This window comes from Zosterops lateralis, assembly GCF_965231275.1.
Source record: "Zosterops lateralis genome assembly, chromosome: 3".
NCBI classification, from domain to species: Eukaryota; Metazoa; Chordata; class Aves; order Passeriformes; family Zosteropidae; genus Zosterops; species Zosterops lateralis.
This window is the reverse complement of record NC_139764.1, coordinates 83,283,453-83,298,208: the sequence shown is the minus strand read 5'-3', so window position 1 is coordinate 83,298,208 and position 14,756 is coordinate 83,283,453. Positions and strand designations below refer to the sequence as shown.

The 14,756-nt window shown below is 38.5% G+C and overlaps 1 protein-coding gene across 2 annotated transcripts in view; it reads left to right on the top strand.

The window, feature by feature from the left end:
- KCNQ5 (potassium voltage-gated channel subfamily Q member 5) overlaps positions 1–14,756 on the top strand; it is a gene marked incomplete at its 5' end in the record, with an annotated part of 278,899 nt that overhangs the window by 238,819 nt on the left and 25,324 nt on the right. The window contains 4 exons of one of the 2 annotated variants that reach the window (XM_083858045.1): positions 2,429–2,523; positions 4,050–4,076; positions 7,035–7,091; positions 12,649–12,869. In XM_083858045.1, coding sequence (XP_083714171.1) covers positions 2,429–2,523; positions 4,050–4,076; positions 7,035–7,091; positions 12,649–12,869 — 400 coding nt within the window. The remainder of the gene's footprint in view (positions 1–2,428; positions 2,524–4,049; positions 4,077–7,034; positions 7,092–12,648; positions 12,870–14,756) is intronic. The other variant, XM_083858044.1, reaches the window with a different exon arrangement.

Here is a 14,756-nt window from a genome sequence, read left to right as displayed (position 1 = left end):
GTATGCTAGGTTTTATTTTTGAAATAATAAATCCAAATAAATAAGCTGAGCATGAATATTCTAGAATTCCATGCTAAATACAGAGAGATATCAGACTTTCTTTGAAGCATTCTTACAGTTAATAAATATTTTCCATTATTACTGTTCAATCATTATTAAATACTAAATATTTCAAATTTAATATTTGTTAGAATAAGTAAAAAAAATAATTCCACTCCTTTTGTGTCTAGTTTAGAAAGACTGCTTGGTGTATTTTCTAACACATATATTCTAATCTATTTTTTCCAAGTTTGGTCGCCAGAGGAAACACATAATAGATTTACCTTTTGGTTATAGCTCTTATTATTTTATGACAGTTCAAGCAAAATATTAGTAAGACAGCGTGCAAAATAGATTAAGAGTAGCTAGCTGCCTTATTTTGGAGAGTGACTTTCAGTGGGCAAAATCATTGTGAAAGGAAGACATTTGTTGTGGGATCCCATGATGAAGGCTATTTAGCATTTACATGTTCATTTACAGGTTCAACAGTTTCAGTGATCTAGAAACTAATATGAAATTGCTGGTAGAGATATTTTCTGAAGGTACAAGGCCTGGCAGAATAGGAAATATGAGAACAGGCACACAGGAACAAATCCAATAACAATCTGGGTGATTTTTAGGGTTAAAGGATTACTGCTGAATGTTTTAATACAACAAACACAAAACTTGATCTAGAAACTGAATCCAGATTATTACAAGATGTCTCTATCCTGGTATTAGTGAATTGGGAAAGGATTTGATGAAGCATGAGAAATACAGAGGAGAAAGACTGGGAAAGAAGAGTCAAGGGCTTCATACAAGTTCCCAGATACACAACCGTAAACATAACAAGGAGAAGATTGATACTACCACTGTGTATGATGATGCTCATACTAATATGCTACATATCAACTCAGCATCTACAGTTTGTAAGTGAGACTGGAATATTGGAGAAAGCAAATAAAACATTGGAAAAAATGGGTCAAGGACTGGAGAAAATTTCATGTTCATAAATGCAGGATGTGTCTGAACTGCACATCATTGGATACTATAACAGTGCCCAGGGTTTTTTAAATTGTCTCTAGCTTATCAGGGTAATGTCTATTTTCTAACCAGTAACACCATAGAATAAGTCCATGCTAACTCATCTGTTGCCACAGATAGACTGTTTGCTAGAGACTTTATCTGACCTAAAGATAGCTGTAGAAATGCAAAATGTTTTGTATGGGTATACTTTTCTCAATTTCTTTAGCTTATAAGAAATATTTAGTGTGAGCATTATTTGAATGCAGAAGCTCAGAGAGGAAGTCTTGAAATCTACTGAACCATTTAATGTAGCAGACAGAAACATAACAAGTAACTCTGGCTGTAAGCCAAAACCAAAGAGTTTCAAATTAAAAATAATGCAGAAATTTTTGACAACGAGAATGATCAACCAATGAAGCAATTTTCAAAGTGAGTAACAAGTTCTCCATCTGTTAATGAAGACTGGATGTGTTTCTGGGAGATATACAGTAGGAAAACACAGAGTATTAGATTCCATAGAAGAATACAGAGATGACATTTAATGGTTGACAATATACAGGAAGCACGGATGCTCAGCTAGTACAAATTAATATAGTTATGCTGACATCAGGGAGCATGTCCCAGCTTGTAGATCCAAGGCTCATCTTACTATCTGCATGCACTATAAATCTAAACAATGGATATATTTTCAATGCTATGCTTTGGTCACTCACCTTTGAAATTATTCATTTTGTGTTTTTAAACATTTAACAATGTTTCAAACCACGGAGAATGCTTCTCTTCTAAGTGCTTTTTGTCTGGTTTTCATTATGATTTGCAGAATGTATTATGACATTTTCTTTACATCAGACTGCAAGTTTGTGTGGGTGTCCCCTATGGATTTGTCACAAATAAATCACTGCAATGCTTTTCTGAGCACTTTTATGTGCTGAATATCTTCTGGTGCTTTCACAGAGCCAGTAACTCTTATCTTACTGCATAAAGGGTGTACTGGGATTCACAGAAGTTTTGGTAGATTTGTACTGGTGTTCCCTGAATCAGCCTAACCGAGCACATCCTGGCCTGAGCAAAATCTCCCCACTCCATAGTCAGTGCGGTGGCATTGTCACGTCATTTTCTTGGTTCCTTTGTGCTTTTCTATTGTTTCCCCATACCAGGCTTCCTGGCGGTTTTATTCTACCGACGCCAGCTGAACAAACGTGGCAGCCACCTGGCGATATTATGAAAGTATTCTTCCTCCCCTCAGGCATGTATCAGTGCTATGAATGATAAGAGAAAGATACCACTTGTATTGGTTACTAATCTGCTTTTCAATTTTTTGTTTCATCCCCTATTCCCTCTTGCCTTGTTTTTTTCTTTTTTTTACCACATATCCTGCACATAGTGTGTATGGCGTAGCTATGCTGCTGATGAGAAATCGGTTTCCATTGCTACCTGGAAGCCTCATTTGAAGGCCTTGCATACCTGCAGTCCTACAAAGTAGGTACAAATATGGCAGCTGGTGCTGTTTCTGATATCTATTCAAGCTTATAGAAACTAGCATTTGTCTGTTTCGTCTTGGTTTGTTGTCTTAAGTCCTCTCAAGTCTTCTCACTAAAAATTTCAACTAACAAATTAGATCAATATCATGTTGGAACAAATACAAATCATTGCTATTTATCTTAGAAATGCACAGGCATTAGAAACACTTTCCCAACAACCCACTCATGCATCATGGTTAATGATTCACCTCATTCCAAATTATCCTTAAGGAGAAAAATATTAAGTTTAATGTAGAGCTTGTTCCTTGGTTCAACAGTATGTTTATGCCTGTGCCTCTGTATAAGGCTGTAGCTGCTGATCCACCTTTCCAAAGAAAGAGTGCTTTGTGGTATTTTGCAGGTGAATGCACTGGAGAATTTGCTCCTTTTTGTTATAACTTCTGATATATTCAGTACCTCCTTAGGACAAACTATATTTGCAGTCGTAAATACAGACAGTGGAAGATTACTCAAAAGACCTGTTGCCACAGTTTGGCAGGAAATATTTGATATCCTAGTTTGGGTGAGAATTCACAGAGCACTGGCAGCCCAAGGCTTTTCAATAATTCAGTAAAAGGTTTAGCAGAAGGCAGCAAGTTGACTGATTAAATACGGGGCACAGAGGAAGTAAAAGACACTTGATAAAGATCAAAAAGGAGAGGCTAAGAGCCTTATGGGAAAGCTCTGATAAGCATCTTAACTGTTGTTAATTGCAGACAGTGCAAGAGAATTAGTGGTTTCTCTCAAAGCTGGGTGATGAACATCCACATGACAGTAAAAAGGTAATTGTGTGCCAAAAAGCTCAGCCAAAAAGAAGTTTGGCTGAGTATCCAAAGCTGATCTTTGAATTTCAAAGAGTTGACAAGAACAGAGCCCGTAAGTAATCCATTACCATAACTGTAATTCCAAACTGCTCCACACTAAAAGGAGCTTTTAGATTAAAAAATATGTGAAGTATTGATATTTTACATATACAAACAGGTTGAAAGCAACATTAGTATAAATGGATGGATGAATATAAAACTACAGAAATAATGAAGCTGTATCCCACATAAAATATTCTAAAATGTGACTGTTCCTCAAAAGTGCATCTACTTCTTATTTTAAATAAGCATATTGCTGTGCTATCCTAAAATTGAACCTTTTTACTTACCAGAAATAACTTATCTAATAAGAAACTACAGCCTTCTGTTATATATGTGTCAGCAATGCATTTTGCCTAAGTGCTTTGCCAACTCAGTCTGCAGTGGTATGTACTAAGCATGTTATGCATGTGTTAAAAAACCTGAAAAGTTTCTTTTCCAGAAGCATTGTAGTTATGAGTCTTGCTTGAATGTTTTTGTGGTTGCAATGTAACATGTGTGTTGTACACCAATTAACAGTCTCATTTATGTTTATCACACATATAACATCATCTGCAACTAAGTAATGTGATTATTATCTGCATAACGAGTATGTTTTTCCCTCCCACTCCCTGACCTGAAGAAAAGAACAAGGGGAATCTTCTAGCAGGTTTGTAGCTTCTTTTATATTTTTTATCTGTGAAATTGCTGTTTCCTAATGGCTTTTAGATGTCTTGGGTTCTGTACAGTAGGTTCAATGAACTGTAACTGTTGATGAATAATAATCACAAACTGGATTTTTTTAAACCTATATGCTGCTGAAATTTGCCTCTTTGTCCCAGTTTTTCTATGAGGAAAATAGGCAATTTTTTACACATCTAACATGCTGTAGCTTTGAGGGGCTCAGTTTGAACAGTGGCAGAGCAGCCGGTGGACCAACCTCCCCTGACCCAGCTCCTGGGCAAGGACACAGCACCAGCTTCTGCCATAAAATCAGTGCAGGAATTGCAGTGGAAGTTACAGATATATAGTTTAATTTGGCAATGTGAAGAAGCCCACCAGCCCTCCATTGCAGGGAGAACCCTTTGATGGGGCTGGTTGGATGTCATCTTTGCCCTGTAGGAGCATCCACGAGGCTTCCTCACTGCCATGCCTCCACATTTTGTAACTTTTCTGTCATCCCCTCCTAAGGAGCATTTTGGGACATAGGAGACAGAGGGAAAGCAGTGTCTCACCTCCTAGCTGCATGGCTTGTACTCCTCCATGGCCCAGTTCAAGCAGAGAAGCCAGACTGTTATCTCTGCTGAAGAAAGCCCCACTTCCACCCAGCCTAGGGATTCCACCCAGCTGAGCACTGACTGCTACAGCTGGCAGCACCAAGCCTTGGCAGGGCTATCCTCACTGGGTAAACAGAGCTCTGGAGAGGCATGTCCTAAGGCAGTGGGAAAAAATATTGGTCTTTGCTGTACTGATAGCCCAAATCCTTAGGGATGAGAAAGTCCTCAGTGGCTATAAGAGAAATTACTCTATCTCAGAAACTCATTAGGGATGGGAATCAGCAGGCATTTGGCAGCCAGCACTGCAGTATCAGCATGCTCAAAGAATGGCAGCCTTTACCTCCCTGCAGAAAATGCTGAAAAGCCAAGGAAAAAAGTGCTGATGATACATCAGCCCCCGAAATACATCCAGCCTCAAGTTGTACTGTGGTTCACATATGCTTCTGGGTTATGCAGTCAGGGATGGAAGTCTTTACATCAATTACCCATGTCCCATTTCATGTCCCAGACCGCTCCTCTGGCACCTGACTCCGACCTTTTCCTCCAAGCACATGTAACTGTTAGTGTCCCTGTAGCTCAAGAGGACAGGATTTGCTCTGTCAGTTCTGAGATTTTTTGTATACATTACCTCCACAGGCTTGCTAGCAACATATTGATCTCATTAATCTATTACAGTCTGATCCTAACTTCTTGTACTCACCAGTTATATTTCCTAGTCTTTTGACAGCAACATTTAAAACTGACTTTTTAAAAGGTGACACAGAAGTTGCCAGTAAATGAGTACATCCCTCTAAAACTGGGATTTATGCAGAGGGGAGAGGTTATTCCTAGTAGTACCTGCAATCACTAAAAGAGACAAATTTACTTACAATAACTGAAAACTAAATGAAAAAAAAAAAAACAAACAAACAAACAAAAAAAAAAACAGCCAGCTGTCAAAACCATGTTATGTTCTGCAAATTAATGATAAAAATTGTGGCTTTAAAAGAAGGCAACAATTTAGCCAGATTTATTCACTTTATTTTCATTGAATGGAAGATGTTTGCTCCTTCAGAAACACTTAACTAATATGTGCACTACTGCAAATTAGTGTATATGTAGAAATAAACTAGTTAACTTCTGAGACCATGTTGTACAGTAAAAACCCTACAGACTACTCAATGCCTTTTAAAAGAAGGTGTGTTTTGTCAGTACCTGTTTATTGCTCTTATGCTGATATATCCCTGTATATTTGTATCACTGAATATACATGTGGTGTGTGTGGTCTTTTGTGGCAAAGATGTAAATGCAAACTGCTGCAATGTACTCTTAGATAACTGTCCTAGACTATTTAACTTCTTTCTTACTGTGATGCTAAGTGACTTGCATGGGATGCTATGTGAACTAAGTAAGCTTCTTGTTTCACTCTTTAAATTAAGATATTTTTGCACAAGTAGTACATTGGATTGCATTCTGAACATGCTCTTTGCTCTATATTCTCCTGTAATAACAGTGAAGAAAAACTTGTGTTAGGGAAAAGTTCATTATCTTCTTTCCTACCAAACTGACTTATATTTGCAGAAATTAATTTTTGTGTTTTGTCATGTATAGACCTACAGCCTTTCATTAGGTGACTAAATGTTGCTATGAATTTGAATTGAGAGAGCTGTGCTTATGAAGTTGTAGCTTCAGATTGATTTTAATAAAAATATGTATGTTGTATTTCCCAAAATTTTACACACAAATTGTTTATCAAAGTATTGGTAGACAACCTCTCTGGGGTACCCAGGTTATAAATGAGATATTTCTATAAATCAGTTCCAGAGTTGTGCAAGTTATTTTAAAAGTCTATATGTTAAATTCTTAATATCTGCAAATGCACACACTGAAAACAAACTATTTATTTCTGTTCAGTTATACAACATGGCTGAAAGAGTTCCTGTGCAGGAAACTAGATCAAGACTGATGAATCTTGTGACATACGGAAAGCATAATCAGTCTTAAACTGTGTGTAGGACATGCACTGGGTGTCTGCAAAGGATGAATGTCACCTATCTAGTCTTGTAATTCATGAGGCTGAATATGCATTCCCTACTCAGACTATTCTCTCTGGTGCAATAAGAAGCAGTATAAGATCTTCTGGGGAAAACTCATCTCTGTTCTGAGGGAAACAAGTGAATTATATTACAGAATTCTTTCACCTCCTATACCATATCTGTTTCTAAAAGTAGATTTAATGTAAACACTCTGCATGCACCATATAAAAAGGAAATTGCTAAGGATGCATAATCTAACTTGAGGTGGAAAACCTAACCCCTTACCTAGCACTGGAATGCTTAGTAACAGAGTCCTCTATCTCCCCTCACTCCTAGTAAGCTTTGTAGTAATAAACAGAAGCTCTTCAGGATGTACACCCCTCGGAAACATAGGTATTCAGCATCCTGCCTATTCACATGATGTTTGAGAATGCCAATTAACATCAGGTGCATGATTCATTTACTTCCCCTCCTTAGTGCTTTAAAGTTCCTTACTTCTCCAATGATACTTCCTATTGTTTTTAAGTGCTTGTAAATCCCTTTTTGCTTGTTGCCTGAAATGCCATTAACACAATTACTTTTGTGTATGGCAGCAATACGGTGTTGTTTCAAACTCATCTAGCCAGACAATTGCAGTGTGCAGCACCCCGTGGTTTTATGAAACCCTATTCCCCTTCTCTGCCTGAGACTTCAACTTTTGGAATGCATTACCCTGTGGAGATTTAAAACTGGGGTTGAATATTTGGGCAAAGCCATTTCCCCAAGTCCAAGAGGATTTTTATAACCATGGCAGTTGATTTCGCCATCTAATAATTAGTGGAGAATATTAAGCTATAACATGCTAGCAATTGCAACAGTCAAAATGTGCAATTGTTCTTGAGGAGAATCCCCTTGGACACAGCTTGTGGATGATGTGCCTGCATCCTGTACTGGAAGGTAGAGGAATGCATGTGAAATCAAGCATCTGCTTCAGCTGTATTCCATGGAAATTGTGTCTCTTACCAAAAATGTTAATTCTGAGATAGATGAATCTTACGGGAAGAAGCCTATGATTCATATCTCAAGCTGATTGTATTTTTTCTTACTTATTAAAAATAACGTAGAAGACATTAGAAGTACAAACTGATTACAGAAAATTAGGATCAAAATAGTTTCTCTTCATTTAGAAATTGTTTTGGAAAAGGAAAAAATGCACAAACCCTGAATGTTTCCTTTTCTGTTTGAAAATTGAACTATAATATACTGTGGCCTGAAATTCTTGTTATTACTTATTGAAGGTATGAGATATAACACTAAATTTCTTGATTTCATGGTCCTAGCATGAGACTGGTGGCAAAGTCTTGAACGCTTGAACTTTACATCTTACAATATTATCCATTGCATTTGCATTTGTTCAGCTTAGCGTCATTCCAGTAAAAGTATTTGTAGGCTTAGTAAGAATGAACGCCTGTATTTATAGGTAGTTACCTGCTTTAAATTGGCATGTGCATCTACTTGCTGTTGTTTGCCATATAGGTGATAATTTCTGGCAGTTTTAGCTTCTGTCTCAAGACTCAAAGCATTCTTCCTCACCCTCGGGCCCTCCAGTTATTTCTAATTCATTTCAATTTCTTCCTATTCTTGCTTCCACCAATTGGCTCAGTATGAAAAGCTGAAAAGCAAGCTGTAAATTGTGGCTAGTAGCAAGCAGTAGTGCTGCAGGTCTGAGGCTGAGGCAGAGCAGAAGTTTAACTTGACCAGAAATGTAGGAAGGTGGCAGGCAAATGGGGGAGTGGGACTGAGAAGGAAAGAGATGCTCAGTTAATAAAGTATAGAAAGATGTTCCGTGGAAGACAGAGCGAGTAAAGGTTTGTATGTATTTGTCAGTTAAAACTCTTATCCAGAGTCATTTGGACCAGCAGAAAGTGGTCGTTCCCTCTGCAGTGAAACTACAGTGACCTCTAGTGTCCCTACACACCTATTCCTTCCTAAATCAAAGGTTGTAAAGGCGGAATTTGAAAACGAAGAAATGAAAACTAGAAAGTAATTTGCTGTCTTAGGGAAGTGAGTGCCTTGGGCCTGCAATGGGAGGAATGAGTCCTAAGATCCTACAGCTGACCTTTCAGAAGGCAGACAAATACAGAAAAGTAATTTACTTCCTTTTCTACAATTGCCAGTCATAATTGATCTCCACTAAAGGATGGTTCAAAGCTCGAGTGCTATCGATAAGAATACATTCCACAACTTTCAACCTGCAAGAATAGAGAAGTGATAGGTCCAAAGAGATTATCATTTGCCAGGGAAGACTGTCATAGGAAGCAAAAATGTATATCAACCAATTGGGCTAAATTATCAGTCATACAAAGTACAAGAAATGATGGACAGAAACACATCTGCAGGAAAGTAGAGATAACTAGAGACATCTGTGGATCTCTCAGATCGTTGTCATTTAGTTTTGATTTAGAAACTTGTGCAATTTTATTTTCTTGTTTCTTTCTCATGGTTTTTGCCTTTTGGACAAACACCCAACTTAAAGTTTGTGAATACTTATGGGGATACATGAATATTCAATGGTCATTAACAGGTTTACATTGATTCAAGAGATTTTCTTTGGATACCACATAAAAAGAGAGGAGAAAAGGTGAAAGAGAAACATATAATAGGTCAGGACCTGCAAAATTTGAAGAATTTTTAGCACGCACAAGACAGTGCTGATACAACCAGCATTAAATCAGAAGAAAGGGCCCTAAAGGAGTAACTGGCTATTGATTTGAATGCAGAATATCCAAAGATACTTGAATGGTGTAAGATTATCTTCTCTCTGTAATTTTAACACCATCTTTACCGCTATTGCAACAAAGAATTCAGAGCCAGGAACTAGGCTTTATCCTATAAGGAAAGGGACTTTCACCCTAGGGAAAAACCCCTCTAGGTCAGGGTATGCTCAAAGTGCTCTGACTCAGTTACTCCTTCATGATCTGTTATTTATCATACATAGAAGAGCCCCAAGACAGTGTGTTCCCAAGCACAAGCTTTCTTCTCCCAACCTTTCTTCTCCACTGTCAGTCACACAGTTTATGCCTGCTCTGAAAACGACCCAATCACTTCAGGAACATTTCCCACCAGTCTCAAAGTAGGAACAGGGATCCAAGAAGCAAAGAACTGCTACAACTAGTCTCTTTGGGTATGCATCTCAAGATGCAAAAGAGAGTTTTCAAACCCTGCTTCCTTCAGAGGCTGTGTTTCTCTTCATAATGCAGCACCCTCTGCATGGACCCTTGGCATGCCAGTACATTCTCATTGCTACAAAGCGGATTTGATTTATTTTTTTAAGTATAAGCTCTGCAGTTTACATTAAGATTTTCATTCTCAGCATTGCACTTTTGAAAAATGTCTATAATACAGATAAAATGCCTACTGTTCTTTTCACCATTGCCTCACTGCTTTGATTTGGAGAACTAAAGATATTCAGGTTAAGTAGTCATTGTGTACCATTCAGCTTTTATAAATGAAATAATCATGTCTACCATTCAAAGGCAGACAGTGCATTAGTACAAATTAATTGACAGAACAACATATGTGCTGTTTTGACTTTGGTTTAAAATTTTCATTTTTATTTTGGAGTTAATGTGATTATAAATGTCGTTTTTATGGCTATTTTATCCATTTTCCTTTCATTTTTCTTTGTGCAGCAAGAAGAGATCTGTCCAGAAAAATTTAACTCTAATATTGGGGGGTGGAGAGGCAAAAAAAGAAAAAAAAAAAAAAGAAAGAAAAACAAAACAAAACAAAACAAAAAACCCAAACAAACAAACAAACAAAAAAAACCCCACATAAATTTACTTCATTTTTCAATAGCAAATACAATTTGACCCAGAAGGGGAGTTTAAAAAAAAAAGGGAAAGAGGGACACTTGTAGGAATAATATCTATAATAAGAAGTCGGTTTTGATTCTCTTCCTCATTCTGTATGAAAACGCAATAATATAGTTAATAAATATTTTTCAGTTTATATTTTCATTGTTGTACAATGCAAAAGATTCCTAAGCTGAAATATAATTCAGTCCTGAAATGTAATTTGTATTCAAAGTTAAATTTTGGAACTCACTTTTCTTTCAAATATTAGGTTCTCTGGGTCTTTTGTATTGCTTATGCCACAGCACTGGGTAACCATTTACAATGGAAATAGATAACATTTTCATCACTGTGATGTATTTATTTCAACAATTGCTTATTTGGGCAAGGAAAGAAGGGGATTACATTGAGGAATTATAGTAAAGGTATTTTTTCAAGTAATCCAACATGCCATACAGAAATACATTTATCTAATAATCTTTCTACTGATGTGCTCATTTTTAGTATTCTTGAAAATTATCACATTATAAGCATCCCAGCATGTGTTTTGCCTGCAACAAACTGCATCCTTTCTGCTCTCAGTGATGTTTGTATTCAGACTGAAATGCTACGCTTTGCTATGCATGGACAAAGACATGTTTATCTCAACATTTCACATCCACAGAGGTTTATAACTACTTTCCATTTTATATAATTACATATTAACACTGTATTTTCAGAGTGCAGTAGGTCAAACATCTAAGAACCACAGTCCATATTAGCATTAGTTAATTATCTTCAGGATTTGTTTCTGTTCAAAACATCTTATGGGCATGTTGAAATTAAATGCAAAGACCTTGAGAGTACTAGAAAGAGTCTGAACTTCAAGAATCACCATAATTTTCAGGTAGACAGTCTTTGCTAAAGGTGTTTTAAAAGCCCCACCAGGAAAGCCAACACCAGGGCAGGAGGACTGCAAGTCCCAGTAACACCACACCATGAACAGACCCTGCATTGCCCCCACCATCTCTCCCCTTGAAAGAACAGGACCACTGATCAAGGTGACCATTCCCTTGCTCAACAAATGGAATTTAACCTTGCATATAAAACAAGGTTTCCAAGGTTTACCAAGACCTTGGTATCAGACTCCTTCTCTGTTTCCCCTTTGTGTCTTCTGCTACAGGAAGGGACAAACAAAGGCAAAACTGTTAAATAATGAAAAAGCATAGGCAGATAGTCACAGTGACCCCAGAATGTTCATCAGGTATGTCTGGGAAATAGAAAATCTACAGATCCCAAATTTAGCTGGCTGGGGGAGAGGATTACAAGCACAGTAGGGGAAAAAAACCTTACAGCTGGTCAAGTGTAAGACCACAGGGTCACCCTTGATACAGCAGACACAGTCATGAGCTTGGCTGCACTCTGGTACCTGTCCAGTACCACTTGCACATAGTCAGCCCTCAGCAATGACTTTAGGGACCCCACAGCATATCATTACATTTCCATTAATCAGTCATAATGTTGTTCCTTGGACATTTTATTAATTTTGGTTTTGTCTTGTCCAAGTAAGTGCTCTAACAAGGAATTCTGGATATGAGTGATCACCAATCATGCATATGAAATGCTGGAAGTGCCACATCCTGAAAAAGCATGAATATACACTAACAGTATTTTTGCCTGCTTAAAAAAAAAAACACAAAACAAAACACCAGACAATACTACATAGCATGCAGTAACAATAAAATACATTTTTGGTTTTGTTTATCTGAAGATATGGCCAGAAATGCACTGAGCTTGGCTGGCTAAGATGGAAATAAACCTATTTCAAGTTCATGGAATAGAAAAAACATCATAGAGATAAATGTATAATAATTGGGTGAAATTGTTTCTATTTTAATTTCCTTTAGAAGCTTATTCTGTACTGTATGATACTGTATGCCAACACTAATGCTTCTATTGAAAAACAATTACATCAAATCAGTTCCATTCACAAATGAAATATATTCAATGAAAATAAAAGTGTGTAAGAAACAGTCATACAAGTGAGATATTTTACACATTTTTTCAATAATCATACAATAGAAAAAAGAAATGGATTGAAGTAACCATGAAATAAAATATGTTTCTCTCTCTCACAGTCAAAAGCTAAGTTTCAAGGAGCGGGTCCGGATGGCCAGCCCACGAGGTCAAAGTATAAAAAACAGGCAATCTTCAGTGGGAGATCGCCGGTCCCCAAGTGCTGACATTGCCACCGAGGGCAGCCCCACCAAAGTCCAGAAGAGCTGGAGCTTCAATGACCGAACCCGCTTCAGGCCCTCACTGCGGCTGAAGAGCTCCCAGCCCAAGCCCATGGTCGATGGTAGGAGTTTTTCACCCCTTGTTTGCCATTGCACCCTGCTCCCAGCCTGCTCACACTCCTGCACACTTGCACAATGATTGTACACATTTTAGGAAGGCAGAAAAAATTACTGTTTGGGGAGTTGGTGTATAGGGAGCAACTGGTGGAAAAACGGGTCACTATGAAAAGTCACAGTGGACTAAATGCATCCCAGGGTTTTGGCTGCAGCAGCTCCTCTGTCATGGCCCCTCTCCCACTGCTGAGCTCAGCTGCTGCCTCTTGCTGGTGCACATAGCACAGCCAGCGTGGTCTGTGCCTTTGCCTGAGAGAGCACAGCTTGTGCAAAACTGGCTCCTCCAGGCAGTCGTCCCAGGAGACTGCATCCCAGTGCCTGCACTGGCAATGCAATCACCTGTCATCAAAGGATACATTACTGGGTGCTTTAAGTTTTATAGAGTTGTATCTGGCTTGATAAGGTAGATAGATTTAGCAAACAAAACCAGTGTTATTGCTTTTATGTATTGCTTTCTATAGGGTATTTTGGATCTAGGAAGCACCCCTAAAATGTAAAGAGGTGGAGCTTGGTGAAAATGGCTTGTTGAACCTGCAGCTGGCAGCCCAGCCATTCCCTCAGGCTGCCTCCTATGCTGCTCCATTCTCTAGCTGAAGTCCAATTTGGCATTAAATTAACCAGTATTCAGGCAAGGATCTTCTTCATCTGACAAAGCTTGTCAAAACAAAGGCAGTGACTCCTCTAACCAAGGAGCACCAAATTGGGTGACAGCAACCCCCTGACAAGCAGGAGCTGAGAGAACCAGGTGAAACTGATCCCTGTATGGGATGGGTCCAGCACTGAAAGGTGCACTCACATAGTTCTGGGGGTACTGCTGCCCCAGTGGATTTTATTTTGGGTTTCTCCATCCTGTATTTCCCAATCTATGAATGTTTTGTTCTTTCTTGTGGTATCCTCCATGTAAAAAACAAGGGAAACAAACTGATTGACTACCACAGAATGCAGTGACCCTGCCTGAGTGGGAAAGTACAACCTCTTTCTACAATGACAATCATGCATGCTACATCCAACAATTGTGGTAAAACTAATTAGACAGAAGTGCGATGTTGATGTCGCTTCCTTTTTAAGGGCACATATTATCACAAACCTGTATGTTGCAAAATACTCATTGAACTGCAATGCCCCATCCCTCAGTGAGGATGTTCTACACAACAGATTTCTTCAGGAAAAGCCTGGGTAAATAAACACTTCCTGGAGGGCAACCAAGAAAAACCAATGGTATTTGCTAAGGTCATCATTCCAGGCTAGCCCTCCTCCATGGATACGTCTCAGATGCACAAATTCCAAAATTGCCTGTGGTACAGTGAGCTGCTGGGGTGTATCAGCTACCAGGATACTATCCAGGTTGTTCGACTCCACTGTCCACTGCTATCCACTCCTATCTCCATCATGGGGCACAGCCCCTGGCTTATGTCCCATGGCAGCTGTGTCACAAGGGCTGTGTGACCTACTCTGAGTCTCACACTGATGTGAAGCTCAGACAAGGCCACAATGAGAACTGAGAAATGCTCTAAGCAGCATAGTGATTGAAGCTACCCTGTCTAAATTTAGACATTCTACATAATCACTTATAAAGTACAAGTATCTTCCCCAAACAGGAGTAATTTTATAGGTTAAACCCCTGTAAGTCACAATGTGCCTGGAAGTGACCTAAGAAGAAAGTAACTTTTTGAGCACTCTCTCAGAGTATCAGTGGCTCACTTTTGCCCCAGCTCTGCAGCCTGCACCTCACTGAAGCACCTGTTTCATTTTTTATCAGCCCATTTATCATAGAAGCGTTTTCTCAGCATGTCCCCTATTTTGTCCTGTACAAAAACAACGATGTGCACAAGCAG